General features: G+C 41.2%; 1 protein-coding gene across 2 annotated transcripts in view; it reads right to left on the bottom strand.

Annotated features, from left to right (window-relative positions):
* Window positions 1-13235: 13235 nt before the first annotated feature.
* Window positions 13236-25373, bottom strand: part of FOXO1 (forkhead box O1) — an 85405-nt gene continuing 73267 nt past the window's right edge. For both annotated transcript variants that reach the window (XM_078657246.1, XM_078657245.1), the window contains exon 3: window positions 13236-16352. In XM_078657246.1, coding sequence (XP_078513372.1) covers window positions 16342-16352 — 11 coding nt within the window. In that variant the 3' untranslated portion in view covers window positions 13236-16341. The remainder of the gene's footprint in view (window positions 16353-25373) is intronic.

The raw sequence follows: 25373 nt of genomic DNA on the forward strand, positions 1-25373 counted from the left end.
ATTAGGAAACCTGACAGTTATCAGGATACTGATACACGTTCCTGTCGTTCCTTTCAGGGTTCATCGAAAAACTCAAAGAGGGAAGGACTGTCAGAAAGACACGAAGAGCGTACAAAGTCCAGAGACAAGCAGCACGCTCAAAAATATACTTCCAAAAAAGAAGATAAAGCCAAACCAAAGCCATAGTTCAAAAAGAAGAAGGTTGCAGGTCTAAAAATCAGACATTCCCAGAATTCTGAGGACTCGACTACTGAAAGGGGGATGGGCTCTGACGATGCTAGACAGTGCGGCAGAAGTAACAATAGCACGCCAGAACCTGATTGAATTTCTGGTGACAGCGGACTTGAATGATTATATCACGGTGGAAACACCTGATACTAGTGTAAGTGTCCCACATAAATTGCATGAAATAACACTCCAAATGGAGGGGGACAAATGTGGCACAGTTAGAGGTCTCTTTTTAGAGAACCTGGCGTTTGGCTATGACATTTTGTTAGCTGAACAAGATTGGCCGCCAGCATTCATCATGGATTGCCCTAGGGAAGAAACAGTAATTTTACCAGCATTTTCGGACCACGATCCAAAACATTTAAAATATACATATGCGCGGGAGTGGGCAGTAGACCAAGCTTCAGCATTATACAAAAACAATGTTGGATGGGATGAGGATTCAACCCACTACATTATTCAACAAAAAACACTCCAACTGCACCAAGACAGTACTCTATAGAGCAAGAAGCTAAAAAACAGGTCAGAGAGATCTTAGATCAATATCAAGGGAAACTTGCACCTCTCAAATGAATAACCCTTTGTTTCCGGTATCAAAACGAGACAACTCATACTGTTTAGTCTTAGATTACAGACATTTTAACACTTGCACTAAGACATTTGCAGTTCAAAATGCACACAGTGCCGCATTGACACATAATATTGTGCGGAAAAATACAAAACCATAGATATCTGAAATAGATTCTTTTGCCAAAATATAGCGCCTAAGAGCAGATACTTGACAGCATTCTGAGCGCTAGGGTTGCAGCGGCAATTTTGTTGACTCCCCCAGGGGTATAAGAACAGCCTGGGCGATATTTATCTAATGGACCATGACCTGGAGGAACACTTGAATAGAGTGAATACCCTAAATTTAGGATTTGCCTCTGAGGGTTACATATCCAACTTAAAAAAAAAAATCAAAAATAGCCCACCTAAACGTCCTTTCTAAGATATGATCTTTCAAGTGCAGGAAAAAGTCTGGCAGCTAACTTTTTAGAAAAGTGTGCGCTGCTCCAACCTCCGAAATCATTAAAAGACTTATAATAAATACTGGGATTCCTTAATTTTGGCAGAACATACATTTTGGATTACGCAGAAAGAGTAAAACCTTTCTACGATTTAATAAAACCTGATTTTTCTGTTAAAAACTGGACACAGGAACACACAGATACACTTCGTTCATTACAAGCTGACATGATAGCTTCAAACCACTTACAGACATGCGTAAATGTATGCAACCTGGTTGTCCGAATAGTTGCGGGTCAATCAGGGTACACCTATGTAACATATAATGAAGGTGAAACAGTACCAAAGCATATAAATCTCACTTATACACAAACGCTGAGATGCGTTTCGCATCTACATGAAAAATTCTAACAGCAGTACAGACTGCTGTAGTCAGAGAAAAAGCCCTTGCTTAAGGAAAACTAATAATTGTCGTGACCCCTGTTCCAGCCTTAGAGGCTGCAACAAAGGCAATCATTCCCAACACTAAAGCCTTACGTCCAAGATGGATACAATGGGCCAATTCTCTCACTGCAACAGATGTAGCATACAGGTACGACCCAAACTTGAAAACACAAGCATTTTTGCAATACGAACAAGAATATCCTCTACCAACTGAAATAATGCCTCTTGATCAGTACAAATACATTATTTATACTGATGGTTCTGCGCAACCGGCCTTAGGGAGTAAACAGCAATATAGCGCCGCATGTGCTATCTTTAAAGGACGGATGCAGGATGATACATTTCATCCAAGTTGCACAAAAACAGTCTTGTGGAGACTGTACGGCGCAGCTGGCAGAACTAAAAGCACTAATACTGGCACTGGTAAATTGGATCTAGAATTCCCCACACAATTGTGTGTGATTCCTTTTACTATGGACAGTTATACAATGAATATCTACATCACTGGGAACAGAATGAGTTTAAAGATGCAAAATCTGGCACAATGCTGTGGGAACAGGTAGTGGAATTGAAAAACTAGCTACCAAGAGCTCACGTGATACACACACTGAGTCATCAACGTGATGACATTTACGTTGAAGGGAATTCATTGGCCGAGGAGCCTGTGAAGGTGGCTGTATGCACGGCTTAGGTTGCTGCAATTACTCATTAAAAAATGAGAATAGACATCAAATAATGGTTGCAACTATTGCCACACGCAATGACTCAGCTGTACAGAAAAAGGTTTCCACTCAAGTACTCCTACAAGTTAGATGCAAACAATGTTCCATTTCCTCAAACTCCTGGAGTAATACCATATATGGATCAAAGGTTCAGATTAATTCTAGCGGCACACGAGGGTATAGGTTCTGCACACGCAGGAATTTTGGCTACTGCTTCCATATTGAAACAATGCTACTTTTGGCCAGGGCTAAGAAGGCAGACTAAAGACTATGTCTTGAAATGAGACATCTGCCAGCAGATAAAAGGCTCCACCGTAACACGCCAGCGCAGACACCTTTATTAATATCAGACAAACCACTTGTGTGCGTTTATTTGGACCACTGCAGCCCTTTACAATCCGATGGGGCTTACAAGTATATCATGGTTGCAATGGATTCCTGCTCTAGGTCCCTATGGGTGTGGCCCCAGCGCTCGGCTGACGCTCAAAGTGTTATAAAAGATTTGCAAGTCTTCATAGGGACATACGCAATAGGCACACTTCTTTCTGACCGTGGCCCTGCGTTCAGCTCTCGGACTTACAAGGAAGCTATGGGAGGTCTGGGTGTAGCATTGCTGTACTCCTCTCTGTACCATCCAGAGGAAAATTCGGTTGTGGAAAGGAAAAACCAGGACTTAAAGCAATCTTTAACAGCTAGAGTATTAGGGTCGGGTGGCAACTGGGTAAAACATATGTATAGAGTCCAAAGAGTGTTAAATAATCAGCCAAGAAGCTCTCTGGGGGCGTCACTCCTTATGAGGTCCTATTTGGGATGAGAATGCGGGTACCTGATGTTGATTGGGACGACCCAGTCACCAAGGAGATGAAAACAGTACTCCTGGAGAGAAAATACCATGATTGCATGGTAAAACTGCTTGGCACACCTCGCCTAAGGGAACTAAGTGCTTCTTGGTTCTTGTTGTTTAGACCAGTCTGGATGGACTGCATCTTACCTGTCCTCCAATGCCAGTTTTGCAGAGAAGAATGCGTGTTGGATCTCATGTGCGCGACCGGGCGTCGGCGCTTTACTGGACCCGATAATGACCCATGTTTTGCAGTGTCCCCAGCGTATTCCTATGTTGCTGTCAGCATTCTTAGAGCCATCGCAGGAAACATCAGCACCTGTTGGTACAGACACCGGCTCCTACTCTGACATCCAGGCCTTGGATGGCCTGTGGAGGGTATGGAAAATCACCTGTGCTCAACAGACATAATCTGCGAGGTGTTACAGGGACCGCCAACTGTGGAAGCAAGCAACGAGAATGTTGCGTCTACCAGCCAGGACACAAACATTTGACCCGTCGTGTACTGGGAAGAAATTTGTGTTTTTAAAAACAAAACAAAAAAAACTGAAACTCTATATCAAAATTGACATTCCTTTCATGCACGTATGGCTTTCAAAATGCTTGTAGTAGTTCGGACTATATCTACGGACATATTAGAGCAATAGCCTATATGTTAATTTCCAATACTTTCACTTTTTTTAACAATTTATTTTTTCTTTTTTAGAAAAACATTTTTAAAACGAATGTTTTTAACAAAATAAACTACGGTTTTGTATATTTGCGTACATATATCTAAAACACCTAGTAGTACCTGTAGAATTTAAAACTATCTTGTCCATTCAGAAGACGAGTGGTTGTTATATTCCATATAGGTACTATAATATAGGCCTCGGTAGACACGTTACCCTTCACCTATATTCTCTCCCTACATTACACTTGTCACGGTTTACAGGGACTGACCTTTTACCTAGATATTACACTCCATACAGGACACAAGTTTTCCCTAGTTCGAAATCCCATACATTAGGCATAAGGGTTCTTGGAAGCACAGCAGGACTACCATCTCCTGTATAAAACCTATGTACAAAGTTCAGGCCTGACGTCATCCTTAGGCCGACTCAGTAACACAGCAAGGTAGGACCCCATGGGAGATCTATGGGTAAATATAAAATAAGTCTTGCTAAGATAGCTAGATGAGATCGAGAATTAACAACACACTGACCAGAGACACTGAGGTTCCTGCATGCAGACACTCCAGCTCGCAGTGGTCTAACATCCCTCGCCGGGTGTCCAACTCGAGACCAGAACAGGGTCCCACAGTCTCACTTAAGGTAATCGGATTGACCAGATCCTAGAGGAATTCTAAGCTTAACACCTACACCCATGCTAGGTACACTTAGGTACATCTAGATAGGGAGGCATTGTAGGAGTACGCACCTTTTATCATGAGTTTTATATACTTGAATGTATTCAGGATTTTAGTAAGATGGTAGAACTATACCATCCTTTTACTTTCATAGTACTGTTACTCATGTATATCCTATACTGTCCAACGGTTGTTCCAGCACATCTATTCTACGACAGAATGACAACTGTTCAATAAATGATTATTGAAAACGCCCAACTTGTTTCATTCAGTGCATCTCTCTGAGACAAAACTAAGTAAGCACGAGTGACTGAAGGAAAAGTAATATATTGTTTCCACGGTCATGAGGGATTAGGGTTGTCATGATCTGAGGTTGCCAGAAACTATTCTCTCCTTGGTAAGAGGAGATTATAGTGGCACTGTGAGCTATCTGATACAGAAAGGTTAACATACCCGGTGGGGGGGGATCAGAGTTCGTCCAACACCAATTCTACAGTGTATGTTGTCTAAATGCACAGATCCTGTATATTTTCTATAGGAACTACACAACAGTATAGTGTGCACAGAGTCCAATGGATCCCCAAAGGTACAGCGGACGCTAAATTAAATATTCACTAACAGCTCTATTTGTGGTAGTGTGATCGAGCAGTTAGGCTTATCAGGAGGGTGTGTTAAGCATTTATTGTATTCACTCAATCAAGGCTGATGTCACACACTCAGAGACCGAATCCAGACCAATTAGGCAAGTATAAAAAAGGTATGCTTATGGTTTATTTGCAGAACCAAGCAGGACGTGGTACAGGTAATTAATAAATACTTACAAATGCACTGCTGTCAAGGAAATGCAGATGTTCTTGTATTTGTAACAGTTAGGGGTTGATATCACTTTTCAGAATACTTGGCATTAAACAGTTAACACCTTAACTGTGGTGAAAATTCCGCAGCGGTGCAGTGCCTTCCATTGATTGGGCGGGGCCGCGTCGGACAACGGACGTGCGCAGCACTACGGAGGTAGTGCTCGCGACGGCCGTTGGCCGACGGGCGCAAGGAAAGGGTTAATACTCTTTGATTACTTTCGGATTACGTTACAATAGTGCTCACTTTTGCCCATACATAAGCAGTTATATAGAGAATACTTTCAACACCCAAAATGTCATGCCTGTGGGAAGAAACTGGTTATTGGTTCGGCAGTAAGTATTGGACTTATGAGGTTGAGGTTTCGGGGTTAGGACCAAGGTTCCCAAAGGTCGGGTGCAGAGACCCAATGCAAACGGGTTCTGCTGGTAAGCAGGCCACTTCGGTGTGGGAGCAAAGCTCCTAAGGTTGGTGTGGGCAATGCAGGGGCCAACGCTCATCACAGGACCTGAACTGCCAGCGGCAACGAGGCGGACAGTTGCAGGAGGTAAAGCGGACGTCTCGGTCCATGGGATTCTCAATGAAGACCGCCGGAATCTGAAAGTTGCAGGCTCGGTTGGGAGGACTTCTTGGAGGTGACCAATGACTAGGAAGGGGACTGGGGATCTGGGAGGATGCTTGTACACTGTTGGTTGGGCCACCCAAGGCCGGGAAAGCATCTACGGCTGAGGTGTCTTAGGTGTTGGTTTCCTTAGGTTGCGATCAGTCATGGTCGGCATCAGTCACACAGACGCGGTCGGACTTCCTGGACCGCTTCAGTCAAGGGAGCAGTTTTCTTACCGCCTTGTGTCGCGGTTTGGGGGACCCTTTAAGTAAAGGCTGCATGTTTAGCGCCGAAGCTTGTGAGAGGTCAGGAGTCACTGGATCCCAACTTAGGATAGCCAGAGAGACCTCTTTGGAGTATGGGGCCACTTGACCTCGGGCACTGGTGGTTGGGTGCAGAATTGCAGAGTGCCGACTGACGGTCTAGGCTTGAGCGCAGGGCAGGTCCTCCAGGCTCTGTTGCTACCGGACAGGCCCCTGTTAGCTGTAGGCAGGTCATAGTTGGGACAGGCCAGTAGGGCTGGGACCAAGTCAGTTGGTGTCTTCTGTTTATTCTTGGGACAGCACAGCTCTTCGGTCCTTCTTTCTTCCAAAAACCTCCCTTCTAGGTTCAGGGCTGTCCTCTGAATACTAAATTTAGGGGACGTTTTAGGGGTCTCGAGGTAGTAGCCAATGGGCTACTGACGTTAGGGTGACTACACCCTTGGTGTGCTCACCCCACATGGGTGAGTGGGCCCAATTCTTTATCCTTATGGCTTCACCTGCCTCCCCCACCTGAGGGGTGGGGTTGGCAGAGGTGGGCATACTTTCTGGGCTGCTCTAACTTTTTCCTACCTGTCCTCCCGCCGAAAAGGGGATGAGACAGGAAGGGGGCCTGCGCCTGACAGCAGGAGAGGCTAGGATTGCGTTACAAAGGCGGCGAGGCCTTTGAAGCTCCCCTGCCACAGATGGCTCTTCCTGACCTGGGGGAGGTGTGAATACCTCCACCCAGGAAAGGATTTGTTTATGGGCACAAGGAGGGAAGGCTCCCACCCCAGTGGTCCAGAAACATGTCTTGTGGTGGCAGGCTGGCTTTTACCAGTCAGAAAACCCACCAGAGGCTGGTCGTTTTTCAGGGGGCATCTTCAAGATAAATTCTGAGTGCATTGTACAATACATCCTACACTGGCATCAGTGTGGGTTCATTTGCTACCAAACTTCCCAGAAATCAGTAAAGCCACTATGGTGCTGTGGAGTGCGTAATGACAAAGTCCCAGACCATATACTCTTTATGGCTTTACTGCACTTACAATGTCTAATAATGGACTTATGTAAATTGGATAGGAAGGATGCACAGCATTGATTGGAAAAAAGTGGTCACCCAGTTATGGTGATGTTGTGGTGATTTTCTGGTGCTCCGCAAGGTGACGTCGAGTGCCCAACGGCGTCAGTCGTAATGTGTTAGAAAGTGAGGCTAGAGAGACTCTGGCTTCATCCCTTGGCAGGCACACACATTTATTATCTTTTGTAATGAAAAAAGACTTCCATACGATAAGTTTATCTTTGAATATCTTTGTATTTCATTGTAGTTTTCGATTTTTCAAAATCATTTCATATGCAGTTTAACAGATAATATTCATTTCAGGCAATGTCTTTAGAACGAGTCCAATGCATTTCGGGCATTGTGTAAAGATAAACAAATTAACATATTCCTAAGTTTAGGAATATGTTAATTTGTTTATCTTTACACACAGACATATGGACAGAAACCTCACTAATGGCCATTTATATTATTGTTCCACAGTGTCAATTCCCTGATGAAGGGCATGTTGTTAATGCCCGAAATGCATTGGACTCGTTCTAAAGACATTGCCTGAAATGAATATTATCTGTTAAACTGCATATGAAATGATTTTGAAAAATCGAAAACTACAATGAAATACAAAGATATTCAAAGATAAACTTATCGTATGGAAGTCTTTTTTCATTACAAAAGATAATAAATGTGTGTGCCTGCCAAGGGATGAAGCCAGAGTCTCTCTAGCCTCACTTTCTAACGTAATAATGGACTTAGACATTGTTGGGGTACAGTGCTCATGCAACTGTACCCTCACCAGTGGTATAGGGCACCCAGCTATCTTACCTACACCAAAGGCAGTAAATTGCAGGCATGGCACACAGACAGGTACGTGTTCCATGTCAACTCTTCACTTTTCTCTGCACCAACACTTTTCTCTGCACCAACACAAACAGCCTGCAATGGTAGTGTGTGTGTGTGTGTGTGTGTTAAGGTACAGGACCTCTAAGGGTGGTACAATATGTGCTGCAGACCTAATAGACCTGATTGGCAGGGACCCAGGGCACATCAAGTCAAAACGCATCAGAAATCTGGCAAAAAGTGTGTGGGGGGGGGGGTTACTGCAGCAGAGACCCACTTCCCTACACTTTTTTCAAATTTTCATAATCAAATAAATAACTCAGTTTGGCTGAATTGAGTCTGAGGAAAGGCAACAATAGGGCTACTCAATTGAATTTATGTTTTGCATTAACTTGTGGCAGATGTGTTCTGCTTTATCATCATCTTCTTTCTTCTTAAGTAAATCAACACAGAATAATATTCTGTCGTAATAAGAAATTGTTATGAAAATAAGTTCTATGTGAACACTTGTTGTAAGCTGTAAGCCCATGAGAAGGCGGGCTGGAGGATATAAAGCTTTATTAATTTATTTTCAAATTTCTTTAGATCTAGCAAACCTATACGGCGATAGGGCACTTAACATAAAACAACAGAAGCACAAAAGAGAAACTGAACGGTTTCACAGTTAGAGAGGGGTAGAGTGAACAGAGTCAACTTGTGTGAAAGGAGAAAAGGAACAAATAAAAGAAGAGACTACATACATGATTAGAAAAACTGAAGTCGGAGTAGTTGTGTTTTCAACAGTTTCCTGAAGGTTGCATCCAATGTTCACCCAACTGCAAATTGCGAGCCAGGCTCTTCTTGTGTGACTGGAAGAAGCCAAACTGCAACAATTTCTGTTTTGATTCTGGCAATATGGTTCTTCTGGTTTAGTATATGGGTAGTGAATATAGTAGTTTAAAAAAGTGTAAGGAGGCAAGGCCTTGCAAGAGACACTCCAGTTCATACTCACTGATTTGATAAGTAACCTGGAGAATATAATATGTTCTGCTAGAGAAATGTCCTAAATGATAATGCAGACCACAACAGCAGCTAATGTCACAAGGTTGAGGATTGTATCACCTTGAGTAGTAAAGACTGACTTGATGGGGTGTCACCAGAAGGAGCTCGCTGTCTTGCTGACAACAGCTCAAAACTATGAATACCTAGATTTTTATAAATTATCTTTGTCTGGAAGATGTGCTTACATTATCGTTTTAGCAGGTCATAGTAACAATAGAGTATCCTGAAATCCCTTTCTTTCATAGTTCCGAAGGACATTACTCTACAGTGGGGATTCTTTTATAGGTCATCTGTACTGGACAGGTAATAAAGTGCACATAAGAATACCTGTCTGATTTCTCATATGACTGGCTTTTGATGATCGGTGCCATGATAATTCAAAAGACTAGTTGTGGACATGCTTCCCGAATCCTGAATAAAAATTGTTACTGCAAAAGTGCAAGAGGCAAAGCAAAAAATAAGAGCAAACAGCTTGGAAAACAAACAAAACTATAACAAACACTGTCGGGGAGTGTTAGACCTGGCATCTTTTGGCGTCTTTCTCTTGTCTTTTTGCTTTATGGCCTCCTGTTTTCAATGGTATGTTGGGTTTTGTTTTGCTGGTTTAGTGCCTCTGCGCACTTTCTCACTGCTGTTCAGTGTTAAAGTGCAAGTGCTTCTACTATATATTGTGTTTATGGATTGGTGTTTCCATGTTTAGCTTATTTTGTTAACTACTAAGTCCCTAGTACAGTTCCCTGTGTGTGCCCAGGGCCTGTAAATAATCAAATGCTGCTAGTGGGTCTGCAGCACTGATTGTGCCACCCACACTAACAGCCTTTCAAAGGTGTCTCAGACTTTCCACTGCAGTGTCTGTGTGCAGTTGTTACTGCCATGTTGACCTGGAAAGTGCCCCCATTTGCCAGGCCATAACCTTCCCTTTTCTTACATATAAGGCACCCCTCAGGTAGGCCCACGGTACCCCACCATGGGCAGGGTGCAGCATATGTGAAAGGTAGGGCATGTCCTGGTGTGTGTGATACTGCCAATTTCGTTTTTCACTATTGACAGGCTCTCTCCCATAGGCGAACATGAGAGTTGTTTTGTAACATCCTAAAAGCCTAACTCTCCCTTGGGACAAGATAGTGAAATAAGAGTTTAGTATGCCTGAACTCAGGATTTAAAAATAAATATTATATTATGCGTTTGAAAATACCACTTTCAGAAAGTGGGTATTGTCTTGCCTAACCATTCTGTGTGCCTCTGCTGGTTTGTGTATTGACGGTCCAGGGGCTTAGATGTGCATTTACTGTAGACAGTCACAAGAGGGGTTGAGGTGTGTCCTGCCTTTCCTGGGGGACTCATTATTGGGCTGAATAGGCCTGGTCTGCATTTATATTGGTGGGAGGAGTTTTCACTAGCACCTGAATGGGCAGTGTCTCCTCTGCACAATGCTGTCTCCACCTCCTGAAGTGAAGCTGGGCCAGAGAGGGTAGAACTGATTTGGACTGGGCTCAGAGACCCTTGCCACAAAGAGAAAATGTGTTATAAATATTGGGGCCCTGACCACTGGATTTTAGAACCCTTTTGGATCAAGTAACCTACCAAGAAGAAGTGACGCTGCGGTCAGCCAGAACTGTTTGGATTTGTTGTTCACGACGCCGTGATAGCCCCGGATGGAGCCATCAACTTCAAGGAACTGTATTTTAGTCTATTTTTGCTTATTGATATTCCTAAGAGCTGTATGGTGGTTTTGTATTGTTTTGGGTCTTGTTTTTCACATTTTTCTAAAACTGGTGTGGTGTCCTTTTGTGGTGTTTTCACTTTATTACTGTATGTTATGTGCAAATGCTTTACACACTTTCTCTGAGATAAGCCTGACTGCTCGTGCCAAAGGGTTGAGTGGGTGTCATTTTAGAAGTGTATCCCCCTTATCCAGACTAGGAAGAAGGATCACTACTTGGACAGGGTAACACGTGCCAACTAGAGACCCCCATTTCTAACAGGGAGAAAAAAATGTAGCCTTAAGTAGAGAAAGAACTAAGTAATAGGCAGGATGTTCTTGCGTCCTCTTGCAATATTCTGAAAACAGAACTGAAATATCTGCACTACATCTACTGATAAATGTTTGTTTCCACTGTTCTCTTTACCAAAACCTGCATTGTTAACAATCACCGACAGTAGATATTCCAGAAGGTTCCTTTGTTCAATTATATCAGCTTAGATCAGTTTGTGCTTTTGAACATATTGTGACATTTACCGGATCGCCCCTTTGAAGAGGTAAATTGGTACAAACATGGAGCAACATATCTAAGTTGGGCATTTGCTAGACGCGAGATGGGTAAAAGTAAAACCCTAGTGCTCTAGATAAAACAGTACATGTTGAGTCTATCACAATCAATCACAAGTTTGTAGGGAGGGAATGAAACCAAAATGGCTTTCTGTGGTGCAACAATGGTGAGGGTATAAAACTCAAGGAAGGACTTACCCAGTATATCAAGAGGCAACCTGGGTAAGATGGGCTCTAACAAATCAATAAAAAGTCAAAGTTCTTCCCTAAACTATCTAGAACCATTCAGATGGGACTTCGCTGACCTAATCCCCATACCTATGCTTGCAGTCATGTTATGCTGGACCTCAAGATGACACAAGAATGTGTCCATTAAGGTCAAAATGTTGACAATGGATTAAACCCAGATCAGTTGACTGGGGGTGAGTGTTTGATTTGCTCAAACGCTCCGTCCATCATCCCCTTTTGTATTGCTTTGTTCGCCCTAAGTTGGCCGGGTATGCTCAGACGTGAGTCCCTTGCTCACTTGGCCACTGGATTCAAGATAGCCTGGCTGATGAGGATTATGAATCCAAAACCGGTCCCAGGATGCTTGTTTCCGGTCCAGGGAAGACATGGCTTGGCAGTTCGGGCTGGACTGTTCCCATGAGGCACAGGGTCAGACTGATTTGCATATGGCTATGTCTGAACTGGGGTGGCTGAGTGAGCTAAAGAATGGTGATGGATTAAACCCAGATCAGTTGACTGGGGGTGAGTGTTTGATTTGCTCAAACGCTCCGTCCATCATCCCCTTTTGTATCGCAAAATGTTGACAAGCCAAGTGGGTAAATAAGTCATTGAAACATTGTTTGGTTTTGGTTCAAATACAGTAGTGTTCTCCTCTCCACTGTGTATAACTGGCTTATCGTTTGTATATAATTGTAACTAAGTCCATCACTGTTTCATTTGCACTCCTGCACAAACACACTGAGCACTTCACTGCTATTCACTTTTTATTAAGATTATTGATGGATTCTGTGATTTTCAAATAACATTATGTAATAATGTAACAGTTTTTTTGTGATTGTGATTGAACAAATGGATGAACTTGGATTACTATTAATGTCAGGCACAATCAAATGTTTGTTTCACTGAATGAGCAAAGATACAAACGCATATGGCAATATCAGACAGGACATCTTTATAACAAGGCATCCATTACCATGAAGAGGGTGTTACAGTAAATAATGTGTTCTGGTATTAAACTCTAAAAGACCATATGAGAATTCTACACAAGTCAAAATAAAGTTACATAAACTGCCCCATCTCCTCCTTTTTTTTTTTAACATACTTTACCAGTGGAAAACTCTTTGGCATGCAAACTCATGATTGAAAGCACAGCTCTAGTATATTTATTTCTCTAAAATGTATCTGCCGTTGCCACTGGAAGGCGGAAAAGTCAAGAACGTCTATTTATAGAGGAGGCCTAATTGTAGAGGTGCAGAGTTAGAAATAAAATTGTTAGTTCTACAGCTATGCAAGACATCTCTGGGGAGAAACTCCAAAACCAGCCCCCAACAAGCTTAACATGTAGCAACGTTTAATGCTTCCTCCCTCTTTTGCTTCATTGCTTTCTGATCCCATCCTGAACAACAAATGTATTGTTGTATCTATTGTCCCCATTTGGATTTTAACACAAATGATAAATGACCTGATCCTGCAATTTGTAAAAAAAGAAAAAAAAGACACTTGACAGTTAATGTATGTGTATAGCTTTTTTATAGTAAGAGGAAAGAGTGTTCTTGTGTCTGTAAATACAAAGTCGCAAGGGGTCTATTAAGTTCCCATTATATTTCTTCTGCATGGTAAAGGATCTGAGATGATGAGATATGAAAACCTTTCTCTGCACAAAAATACAAACAGCAATATTTACATTAAGACATTTTGGTAATAAGAGATCTAAAATATATTTTTGAAAGGAGGCCAGTTTTAATGCAAGTAAACCTACCTTGGCTTGTATAAGCCATTTACACCTTATGTGTGAAGGTCACAAAAACACTAGAACATGTATTTAAATCAGTTATAAATTAGGAAATCTCACAACTGTATTGTGAAACGCATCTCTAAAAGTAGAAAAGTACTGATATCATTCCAGTGATTTAACAAGTGCAAATTTTATATCATTTTAGAATTGGTCCATTTGTTTGTTTTCCTTCCACAAAGGGATTTAATGTTAACTATTAAATCAAGAAGCAGTACAACTAGCTTTTGAACAGAAGTGATTTCAAAGAACTGTCAGTTTACCAAATTAGAGAATTTCCAATAATGCATATATTATGTAAATAAACATTTGTGAAACAATACATCTTTCTATTTAAAATATATTGAATAGCTCAATAATACAATATACTTTACAAATCCATAAAATACATCAACCATGTTTAGGTTAAGGATGCCTGTACAGTACATTACAACAAAATAATTTACATTAATTCCTACTAAAAACAAATCTACTATGCAGTACTGGAAACAAATAGTGTTGATTTTACAAATTAATATCCGATTTTTAAAACATTTATACACATTGCTGGAGTATCTAAGCAGCTATTGGTAATGAATAATTTTTCATTTGAATGTTACTGTACGCAATGGAATGTCTTGAGATGAATAGATGTTAAGTGGAAAGTTTAATGAAAAAGTGTTAAGGGTTAATTCCTGCAGATTTAATAGGACACACCAAAGTGTTTCTACTCTAATAATATTACTCTAGTTTTAGGTGTTGCAACGTAACATTTAAAAGAATTTCACAAGAGACAAAAGTTAATCTCCGACATCTGCAAATTAGAGACTAGGTTATTGTCAAGAAGAATGTAACTAACAAATCAAGCATGGTGAAAATTGGGCATGTTTTAAATAGAAGATGAATTCTACTCTGATTGTAAACATTAGTTTACAGTAGTAACAGCTCTTATTTCAAATGGGAACTGTGCTTGCACTCCACCCTTTTATGCTGGGGGATTTTGAGGTACAGACTTAAAGACCAAGAAAACCTTTCATAAAAAAATAGTCATTATATTATTAGTACTTGATTTCAAACATATATTTCTAGATAAAACATGTCTGAATAAAACATACAAATTTGTACCACAAGCAGATACTAAAAACGCACAGCTTTACTGTTTTTGGAGCAAATGCTGATTGTGCTGAAAAGATAACAAACAAAGATGATTTATATATTATTTAGCTGTAAATCAATTACTGTAATGGAGAAGCCTGCAACTCTCATTACAAGGCTGTACCAAGCCTTATGCAAAATCAATAGCACATCTTCTAGAAATTGGTGGTACAATTTCCCTACATGTGTCTAATCTCATTTGTACAGTAGCCCCAACAACTGCCTGCAGAGTTTCCCATTATTAAGTGCTTCTTAAAAATTAAATAATTTATTATTGAAGTCTCAACATGCCTGATTAAAGTGAACGTGGCAACCTAAGAGTAAATAAATTAACTTCATTGGAAAATATGTGAATTGGCCATATTTCTAAAATCAGTGCTGCTTTTCTGATGCGATGTTTTGCTTAAAACCTGCAGGTCTATTTTAGGGTTAAGCCATGCCATATGGATTTGGATATTAATATTTGGAAAAACCTTGAATAATCAACTGCAATAAAGGGTTAAATTTAAGATGTGGAATTATTAAAAAGAACAATGGTTATGACGAGTAGCAGAATAGGAAGAGTGTACTGCATAACGGCACAAAAACTGCAACCTCCAGGAAATAAATACAAAACATGAAGCATCATACAAACATCTATTAATACTTAACACTTTGTGGTATTCATAGTTATTATCAAACTCAGCTGACATAATGTTACAAAAGGACAATATGAAAAACAGTTTTTAAAATGTCAAACCGTAAAAACATTTTTATAGCTGTACATCACTGTTATACCAAAATAACTGACATTTACTTGCCAATAAAAGGCATTTAATTTTTAAAACGCTGGCTAGGAAAAGCTTGCTGAACAACTCCTTATTGGGAGCATTCTGTACCAGTAAGAAATATTTATACAATTTGTACTAAATATGTTACAAATACACGCAAACACATTAAGCGCCTGCAGATTATCTGCAATTGTGTAAGAAGTCAAAATGAATAGCCTTCAATCATGAAAAAATAGGATTGTAGAAACCTCTATAAATTAAATGCAATTCAACTAAAAAGATTCATTATGGTTCTAAAAATATGTGGACACTGATAGGCTTCCCGTCTCCCACAAACTTTTAACAATAAAAGAAAGAAAGGAGAAAACAAAACAGCATCATATCAATTGACGTCACAATATATTTTACAGTCCAGTAGGTATTTTGAGCCACTCACAAAATTTCCCATGAAACGGACAATTATTGCGACTTTAAAACTCAAAGAAACTTTATCACTAGTTATAACTAGAACCAGCACGTGGCCATTACTGTTTCAATCTATCAGTTCTATGAATACAAGTACTTTATTTGAAACCAAACTTCGTTTTGATATCACAGCTTCAAAAAAGTTCATAAAATGTATAGGACACAAAGCTTAAGCTTAAAAAATGTTTGTATACAAAATCTGAACATGATACTAAATTATACTATAAGATTACATGACGTAGTGAGTTTGGCACTTCATAATGATGGCATGTCCAACTGCACTGTTCACATCTACAGCAGCACATAGCCTAAACACGTGGACAAACATCCTGCACGCTCTTTACTGTCAAGTCTTGCAACAAAGAAGAGGAGTAGATAATGATTAAAATGAAATGGGTGACGAAGAACATCTTTGGGCTTCTTATCGTGGTTCTGGTGGATGTTGTCGCCTTATTTTCAAGTGTAATCTGTGAAAATGTAATAGGATATGTATGATTAGCTTGCCAAATAGTACAATAAAATATTTTTGCACCAGACTGAGACAATATGTAGCTTTGAAAATGTCATGCAGTGATTATAGAAAATAACTGAAAAAGAAAAAAACAAAAACTAATTCTCTGTACCTGGCCTTCCATGATCAGCAATGAGGACTCCTATTACACCTTTGTTGAACACTCTCCAATGTTTGTTAATTGAAGCAAGGGCTATTTACAAGACTACCCGCATCACCCATTAAACTCTGTACACATACACGCACTATTCCCTGGCAGACCAACTCAATCTAGCTGGCAGCTCCAGACAATTGCAAAACGCCAAAGCAATGCTGCTGGAACCCCCATCCTTTAAACAGAAACGGCTAATCCTTCGCATTTAGCGCATCGTGCATCCAGAATATCCAACTCGTTACCTTCAAATCTACGCACAACCCCCTCACTGACGACTTCCAAACTTGACCTGAAATCCCTTCTCCTCCAACGATATTTTACTTAAGACACTGCAAACAACTCTAGGCAAAGATCTCTACACTACCTCAATCTTTTTACTGCTTTATATACCTCTTGAATATTGTTTGTTTTGTAATAATCTACCATGCTGTATTCTCGACCTTTATAATTAGCTATAGTACTATTTGTTCATCTTAAACCATCTGTAACTTCCATGTAACTAAACAGTTTTCTTTAAAAGCTCTATAGCACCTTCGGGTCATGTCAGTGCTATATAAATATGTATAAATAAGTAAGTAATTAAATAAATACTTTTGACTAAGTCTTTAGATTTTAAGACTGTTGGAAATGGCCCTTTTTGCAGGATTATCCCCAAACTTTTTGCTTCTTGCTCCTTTATTTTTCCTGATCTGTGGTTGTTGGCTATAGGACTCTGGGCACTTTCCTACTGCTGATCAGTGCTAAAGTGCATATGCTCTCCCTGTATATTGTTACTGTGATTGGTTATCGATGATTGGCATATTTGTTTTACCAATAGGTCCCTAGTAAAGTGCACTGAGTGTGCCAGGGCTGGTCATTCAAATGCTGGTTTCAGGCCTGCCACCGCAGTGCCTGTGTGCAGTTTCTTAACTGTCATGTCGACCTGGCCAGTGCACCCACTTGCCAGGCCTTACCCTTCCCTTTTCTTACACCTAGGACACCCCTATGGTAGGCCCAAGGTATCCCCCTGGGCAGGGTGCAGTGTATGTAAAAGGTAGGACATACTAGTGTGGGTAACATGTCCTGATAGTGAAATACTGCCAATTTCGTTTTTCAATATTTGAAGGCTATGATGCCCATAGGCCAGAATGGGGAATGCTGTGTAACATGTTTACCTGCATATCTTCCCGTAGGAGCCACATAGAAATTTGAAATCTGGTACCCCTGAACTCAGAATTTAATAACACATCTTTTAGGAAGGATGGTTTCTAAATTCTGTGTTTGAAAATAGCACTTTTAGAAAGTGGCTATTTTCTTGTTCAACCTTTCTGTGTGCCTCTGCCTGTTTGTGAATTGACTGTCTGGTTTGAGATTGACAGGGGTTGGGGTGGTTCCAGGAGTCTGGCTGAGTCAGCACTAGGCTGAATAGGCCGATCTGCATTTGGAGTGGAGGGAGGAGTAGCACCTGGGCCTGAATAGGGCTGTGCCTGCCTTCCACAATACTGGCTCCACCTCCTGCTGTGTGTCTGATGATCCTGGACCACACTAACAAAGGAAGAAGTTGTGCACTGGCAGAGTGCCCCCAGAACTGATTTGAACTGGGTCCAGGACCCCTCACACATAAAGAACAAAGACTTTTTGGGTATAAATATGAGAACTGAAACCCCTGAAAGTTAAGACAACTTTGTGATGAAGCGGAATCCCTGCCAAAGAAGATCAGCTGAAGAAAATGAGGAGAATTACTGCCCTTGCTGTGTGTCTGGGGTTGGCCAGCAGTTTGCTGTTTATACTGAGGAGAGAGCTAAAGGTCTTTGGTGTGTTTGCTGTATCCCCTACTTGAAGAAGGACTTTGCTGTGTGTTGTGTCCCTCTGAAGAAAAGTCTCCAAGGGGTGAGAAGAGCTGGCCTCCGGTTTCTGAAGTCCCAGGCACAAAAGGACTTCACCCCCATCTTCCCTGAACTTCCTTGCTGGGAGTTCCAGTCTGCCAGGAGGGCCTGTAACTGTGTGTGAGGCCTTTTTTTGCTGTAGGGAGCTGGGAGGCGCGACGCGCTGAGAGAAGCGTGACACTGCCGCAGCAGCCGCTGTCGAATCATCGAGGAAGCATGCCGTCGCCACCGCCGCTGTTCGCCGTCACATCACCGAAGCGTGCCGCTGCACGGAGGGTGCCGTCGCATCACCAGAGAAGCGTGTCGCAAGGCCGTCTCATCGCTGAGGAAGTGCGCTGCTGCTGATCGCCGCTGCAACACTGAAGAAGCGTGTCGCAGTCCCCGATGGTGTCATCGCATCAACAGGGAAGTGTGTCGCAGGGCCTGTCGCAGCTCAGAATACCACTGAGTTCGCGGCACGGCCGTCAGTCGTGCACGCATCGCCTCCAAGTTGTCGCATCGCAGTAAAGACGCCATTTTCTCGCATGGCACCGGATCGTTGCAATGCAGCGAGGCGCCATCTTGTCGCATCGGAACTGGAGCGCAGGAAGAATAGATGTATCGCCTTCTCTGCAACCCTTTTGTTTCTTTTGCGTTACGCATCCAAGGTACTTTGTGAGTAAAGTGTCGCATTTCATCATCTACAAGTTTATTTTTGAAACAACCTTTCTAAAGACATTCTACTGAGTTTTTGTATGTTGGATTTTTGTCGTTTTGGTTTTCTTTAGTTTAGATAAAAATATTTTATTTTTCTAAACTGGTGTGGTGTCCATTTGTGGTGTTTTCACTGTGTTACTGTGAGTGTTGGTACAAATACTTTACACATTGCCTTTGGGATACGCCCGTCTGCTCATGCAAAGCTACCAAGCGGGTGAGCAGGGGTTATCTAAAGTGCGTATCCCCCTTACCCTAACTAGAAGCAAGGGTCCCCATTTGGACAAATGTACCTACTACCAACTAGAGACCCCCATTTCTAACAAAGAATAATTGGAACATCATTTTCTAAATGACCCGTTTCAAAGGCACTTACTCTTCCAGTTCTGTAACTAACATGATAGAATTCAAAGTTGAACTGCCTTAGTTTAATTTCTAGAAGAAGATTTGTGGAATATGTGATATCCTTTTTTCCGTACTAGTGTTCCTATCTCGGAAAAACATACTTTCTGCATATTTGTCAATAAAGCACATTTATTATCTAGTTCGCCCAGACATCCTGCCACCAAACATGTAACTACTATGTGGATCAATCAATCTTCTTTAGCTGCAAGGAAATCCACAATAATGACACAATTGGCCACTCTCCTGCGTGTATTTACTGCCTTCCCTTTCCAGATCAAAGGCAATTTACGGTGTGTATCTCCGGCTAGAAAAGCAATCCCTTGTGCCTATATTGGGCGTACGAGATCACTTGGTGTTAACAGCGGGTAATGCCTTAAACACTATAAATACCTATCTGATTCTGCCACCTGACTGTATGCATGCATACATTTAATTGCTTATGGACCCTAACCTTGATCACTTCGGTTTTTTGGCCAGAATAAATTGCACGAGCTATTGCCTAGTTATATTTAGTTCTAGCCAGCCCTTACCCTAAACCTACTCCACTCAACGTGGGTTACTCAGCTAAGCATCCCGAACATTTTACAAGCGAGATTTTTGTTTTGCTTGCAGGTTCTCCTTTTCCCTTCTAGTCTAATTTCAGAAAATGTACAAACTTTTCTACTGTACATTCATCTTAATGTAACCCTCATTATAACAAACTCAACAGTGACCTGCGGTCTTGGGACTTTGGTAATCACTCCATTTTCTACATCTATGTAATTTCATGCTTAAAAGCAAAGGACAAAAAAAAACAGCCCATTCTAAATCTCTCGCTCTTTTAAATATTGCATTTTTTTTTGCTTAAATAAACAAAATACACATTTTAAGTAATAACATCAGCCTGAGACTCACCCTCGTGATAGATTCCTTATGTCAAGCAAAGAGATTACTTCTAAACTCACTATAGGTATAAACACATTCGTTTTGTCTGTTATTATGCATCAGGCTACCACTGTGGAAAGCTCTCCTGTGTCATTATTGGGATCATACATTATCATATCGCATGACAATACATTAACCCAATTCCAGGCATGCAATTTTAACCCATTTTCAGTCAGCCAGAAAAACTGAATCTATTGGATATCTCAACAGAATACGTACAAAGTGATAAAAACAAATGTCACTAATGCTGTTTAAGTGCCATAAACACCTTCAAAAACAGGCCTAAAGTGCCCCAGCGCCTTTTGGCTCACTGGAGAAAGAATGTGGTAAATATTGCATAGATCCATGACTGATGCCGGTTAAACAAAGAGAAACCTTCATTAGGTATGAACGGGTGTGTGTGGTTGAATGACTGTATAGGCTGGTACACACTAATGGGGAGAGAAGTGAATTTGGCCCACCTTACATCCTCCCACATTTATAACCAGATAAACTAAACAGGTGACCCAGTGATATCATGATGGCAAATGTTGCAAATATGTGTAACGAAGGAAGCGGTCCCCACTAACCTAGTAGGGTATGCATACTTAAAGGATGTAAGACCTTCACCCACTCTGGTGGCATGCTTCATCGTTGGGTCTGTTCCTGAAGATGTTTCAGCTGGACAGGCTCCAATGCACGTGAACAAGGAAGTCAGAACTATCCTGGTTACAAATCTAAATCTGGAAATTGTATTTTGCTGTAGAATCTTAGATGTCATCACTCAGATCACAGAATTATCTTAAATGCCTTTTTCCCCCACACTCTTTTGCATACTAATGATGTTGTAAATATTGCTGCCATGTTAAAAAGGCAAGAGTTTCTGGCAAAGATCACGAAAAGCATGGACCCAGAGACCTGAGCCTTGTGGAATTCCTAGGCAACACTCACTTCACAGAATGAGCACCATTTAGTGGTATACAGTTGCCTCATTTAGGTTACACTGAAATCTCTACTCTGGAAAAACAACCCTCATAAGCAGTGTTTGAAAGGTCTCAAATGAAACGATTTTTCAAATTAAAAGAAGAGACAGAACCGAAGGTTGATTGACTTTCAGAGCTGACAATGCTACTATGTCAACACTTTACTTCGAAGCTGACCTAATACAACAAGCATTTGCAATGCAATAGGTCTCGCATTGTGCAAGTTTCAGCTATTGGCTTAGTAAATGACAATGTCTTTTATTTGTATTTAGAAAACCTGCAAGCAGAGCACTGCTTGCAGGTTTTTTAAACACATACATAAAAGGCATTATCATTTACAATTCCAAAACCTTAAACTCTCGCAAATGCGAGACGTATGTGGCACTCACGCTTTAGCTGTACATATTGTAAACTAAAGTGCCGCGATTGTCAGGTGAAAGTATTGTGGAAAGTGACTTTTTAAAAGTTTTTTGTTTTCATTTTATGTTCCCTTTGTGTCCGCAAGGAAACTACAATGGTAAAACCTGACACCAGTTGTACTGGACTTTTGGCAGTAGTCTCCATTAATTATCGGCATTTCTCCTGTTACTTCCACGCCCTTGAGAGCTGGATGGCTGGCCTGTGTGCAGGAGGAGCGTGTGTGCTGTAGGAGAGGATGGCCATAATAATCAGAGACTGAAGGAGAGAAACGGAACACCTTGCAGGCCTTGCACATCTTGCAGGTTAAAGTTATACCCTTTTGACAAAGTGTTGTGGAGACGTGGACAGACAATTGCGGACGTAAAAAGATGAACCCCAATGACAATAAATGACAAGGATGCACGCGCTCACAACAGAAGCGTAACATTTTTAGTAAAAACACAAGAAGCAATAGCGGTCTGCTTACGAGAATAACAGCACTCGGAGCAGTAGGGGTACCAGATATGACAGGATGTGCAGTCAAGGAGCCCTGCCCACAACAAGGCGGAATAAGAGGCACAGCTGAGAATGACACCTACGTGATGAAAGCACGGGCCGTGTGTCTCTCTGGCGACAGGTCATAGCGAAAGCGGAGTTTGGCTTCAATAAGATCATGCTTTCCTTGGTTAGGAGCCTGAAACCTCGTTCATAAAGTCAGTGGTGTTTCAAGAGTGGCCTGCTCTGTCAGACGGAGTAGCTGTTTGAATCCCAGGCTGCATATTGCCTAGCACAACAGTCAGCCACTGAGTAATGGGCCATCATCTCTGGACTCTTACTGGTGGAGCACGCCCACCTACAGAAGGTGGGCACGGTTAGCAACTAAACACAGTGCAACATGTGCTCTGGTACAGAAGCAAGGAGCTGACACAATTTCTACCAATCCCAAGTCTCGGTCCTGACCCGACAGCCAATAAAAAGTTGACCATGCTTCCGAGCCAATCCTCAACATGGCGAGCTTCCATTAGCTAATGAATGGCTGATAAGTTTGTCTGGCCAATTGTATGAGCTTTGTTCCCCCCTCCACACACAGAATACCATAGGTTCACGCATATTTTTGATCTTTAGTTGAATTTTATTTTTTCTGCATGATTGAGTGGGACTTTCAGTTGGGACACCACCCTAGTACTACGTGTTACTTAAAAAGTACAGAAATAGATTTTTGTTTTCTATTTCTTTACTTTTGATGCAATCTTGGCACCTGCGTGTGTGCCGCGATTGGAACTAAATTAAGCAAATTGAAAAAAACTGGCGGGCGCATGCTTTTTTGTTTACTTTTCTATTACAATGACGGCCCCCGCACTTAGGCTTTGAACATCTTAAGCTAAAGTGCGGGTGCTGCGATTGCTGTAAAAGTAAAGATTTTTTTCTATATCTTTACTTCTGAAGCTATTGTGACAACCGCGCTTTAGCTTAAGATGTTCCAAAGTCTAAGTGTGGGTGCCGTCATTATAAAAGAAAAGTAAATAAATAAAAATAGAAAAAGGTTTGCGCCAGCTTCCGGGATCGCAAGGAAAACAAGCATTTGTGCATTTTGGCGCATGCGTATAATGTAAGGTTGCGCGCGCATGTTAATGTGCAGTATTGTTTAAAAAACAATGACGCGGTGTAAGCGTAAGGAGACTGAAGTTAGCCGGTGCTGCTTCCAGAATAAACGGAAGTTACGAAGCGGCTGAAAAGCCAATAATAAGCCTGCTAACAAAAAAAATTCATGAGTTAACTAATGGCAAACGGTGAGAAATTACCCAGCAATAGGCGGAGTTTCACCACGCATATAGATTACTAGATGTCTCGGAGAGACAGCACATGCGTGCTGCCTAGGCGAGTCCTAAAAATGGAGCAACTAATGCCAGACTAGCCATGGACTTGACCCTGAACCGCGCTTCACTGACTCTCGTTTATGCAAGGCATTTGCTTTATAAATGACGCATACATATATAAATAATCCAGTGTGTATACATATATATATATATATATATATATATATATATATATATTTGTATAAGGGGCTACTGTATCCAACAGAAATGAGAAAGTAAAAATAATAGGTGGTTAGTCTATAATGAATGTCTCAACAAAGGTGAGAGTTGGACCAAAGCCCCCAACTTGAACTGCCCCTTAGAGAAAGTTTGTAACAGCTGGAAGTCCAGAATGAATCTGAGGTTTTGTTCTTTACCACTGTCAAAAGATAGAGGAAATAGAACTGGTTCCCTTTCCTGTCCGGTAGCATCTCTTTCAAGAGTCTCAGGGACCAGCATCATTCACCCTTACAACTAAAGTAGTGGGCATGGCAATTTTTGTTTCAAATGTGTGCGTCCAAATAAAGAAAATGGTTTGTTTGAAACCCGCATGGACACTTTTTTATAGCAATATTAGCAAGGTAAAAAGCTCTTCCCATAGAGGGAGGTAGAAGAGGACTTTCAGTGTGTGCACTTTTTTCACAATCACTACATGAGCGGTGATTTAAAAGGTAATTAGGCAAAAGGAGTTTCTCTGCACCACTCTTTGTGTGAATACAAGTTTCAAGGAATGAAGAATTTAAAAAATCCGGAAACGATTGCATAGGAAAGCTGTTTTATAGTGCATAAGTTATTTTGGTACAGAAAAGGGAGCAATAACTGAATTTCTACTTCGAATTCTCCAATATCAATCTGTTTTCAGGTTAGGTCAGAGGCTACAAACACTACGCAAACATATCTTATCAGTTTCTCCTTTTGTCACAACCCTGGGTTGCATAAGTATAGGGTTCGTTTCAAAAGTTGTTTTCACAGCTCAATGTTCTATTGCACAATCCGATCAATTTGATTTTAGTACATAAATTAGGTCAGCTATTATAACTGGCGACAGGTTGTTAGTAGCTTTCCATTAGATCACTCAAGCTCACCACCTTTGTTTAGTGCTTACCTCTATTGTAACCTTTCCACCCTACAAAATCCATATCTTAGAATCTGTCAGCGAAAATAAAGAAAGCTTCAAAGTAGGGCGTACATCTTATTTTGCACGACCGTAGCTCTGCGTGTTCAATGAGCTTTTTAATCAACGGAGGTCTATGTTTGAAGGTATAATCTTTTGGACATCAGTAACTCTGGTTATTTCAAGGACAAATGCTGCAGCACTGTAGCAGCATGTGTATTTAACAAGTACTCACTATAATAAGACTGCATTTTATATTTGCATAGAATCAGTGTCGGCAGGGACCCTTGTACTGCCTAATGTACTTTCCAAAGCTTTGGTGCGGAATCACCACCTTGCAAGGATTTCCCCTCTAAAAGAATTGAAAGTCCTAAACACTCCCCTTCCTAATACGGAATCGCAATAGCTAAATGCGATATGGTAACAAGTTACAGAGTTGCATTTTGCCTTCTGTAAATGGCAAAATGCATTTTACCAGTCGCAAACTGCCCAATGGTTTGAGACCGGTATAATGCTTCGTTCATCTCGCACAGAAACGCACTGTGATGGTCGGTACACTGCGCAGTGCTACGGTGCAGGTGCCTCCTATGCTCCTTGTTATAGGA

Source organism: Lissotriton helveticus, chromosome 8 (assembly GCF_964261635.1).
Source record: "Lissotriton helveticus chromosome 8, aLisHel1.1, whole genome shotgun sequence".
NCBI lineage: Eukaryota > Metazoa > Chordata > Amphibia > Caudata > Salamandridae > Lissotriton > Lissotriton helveticus.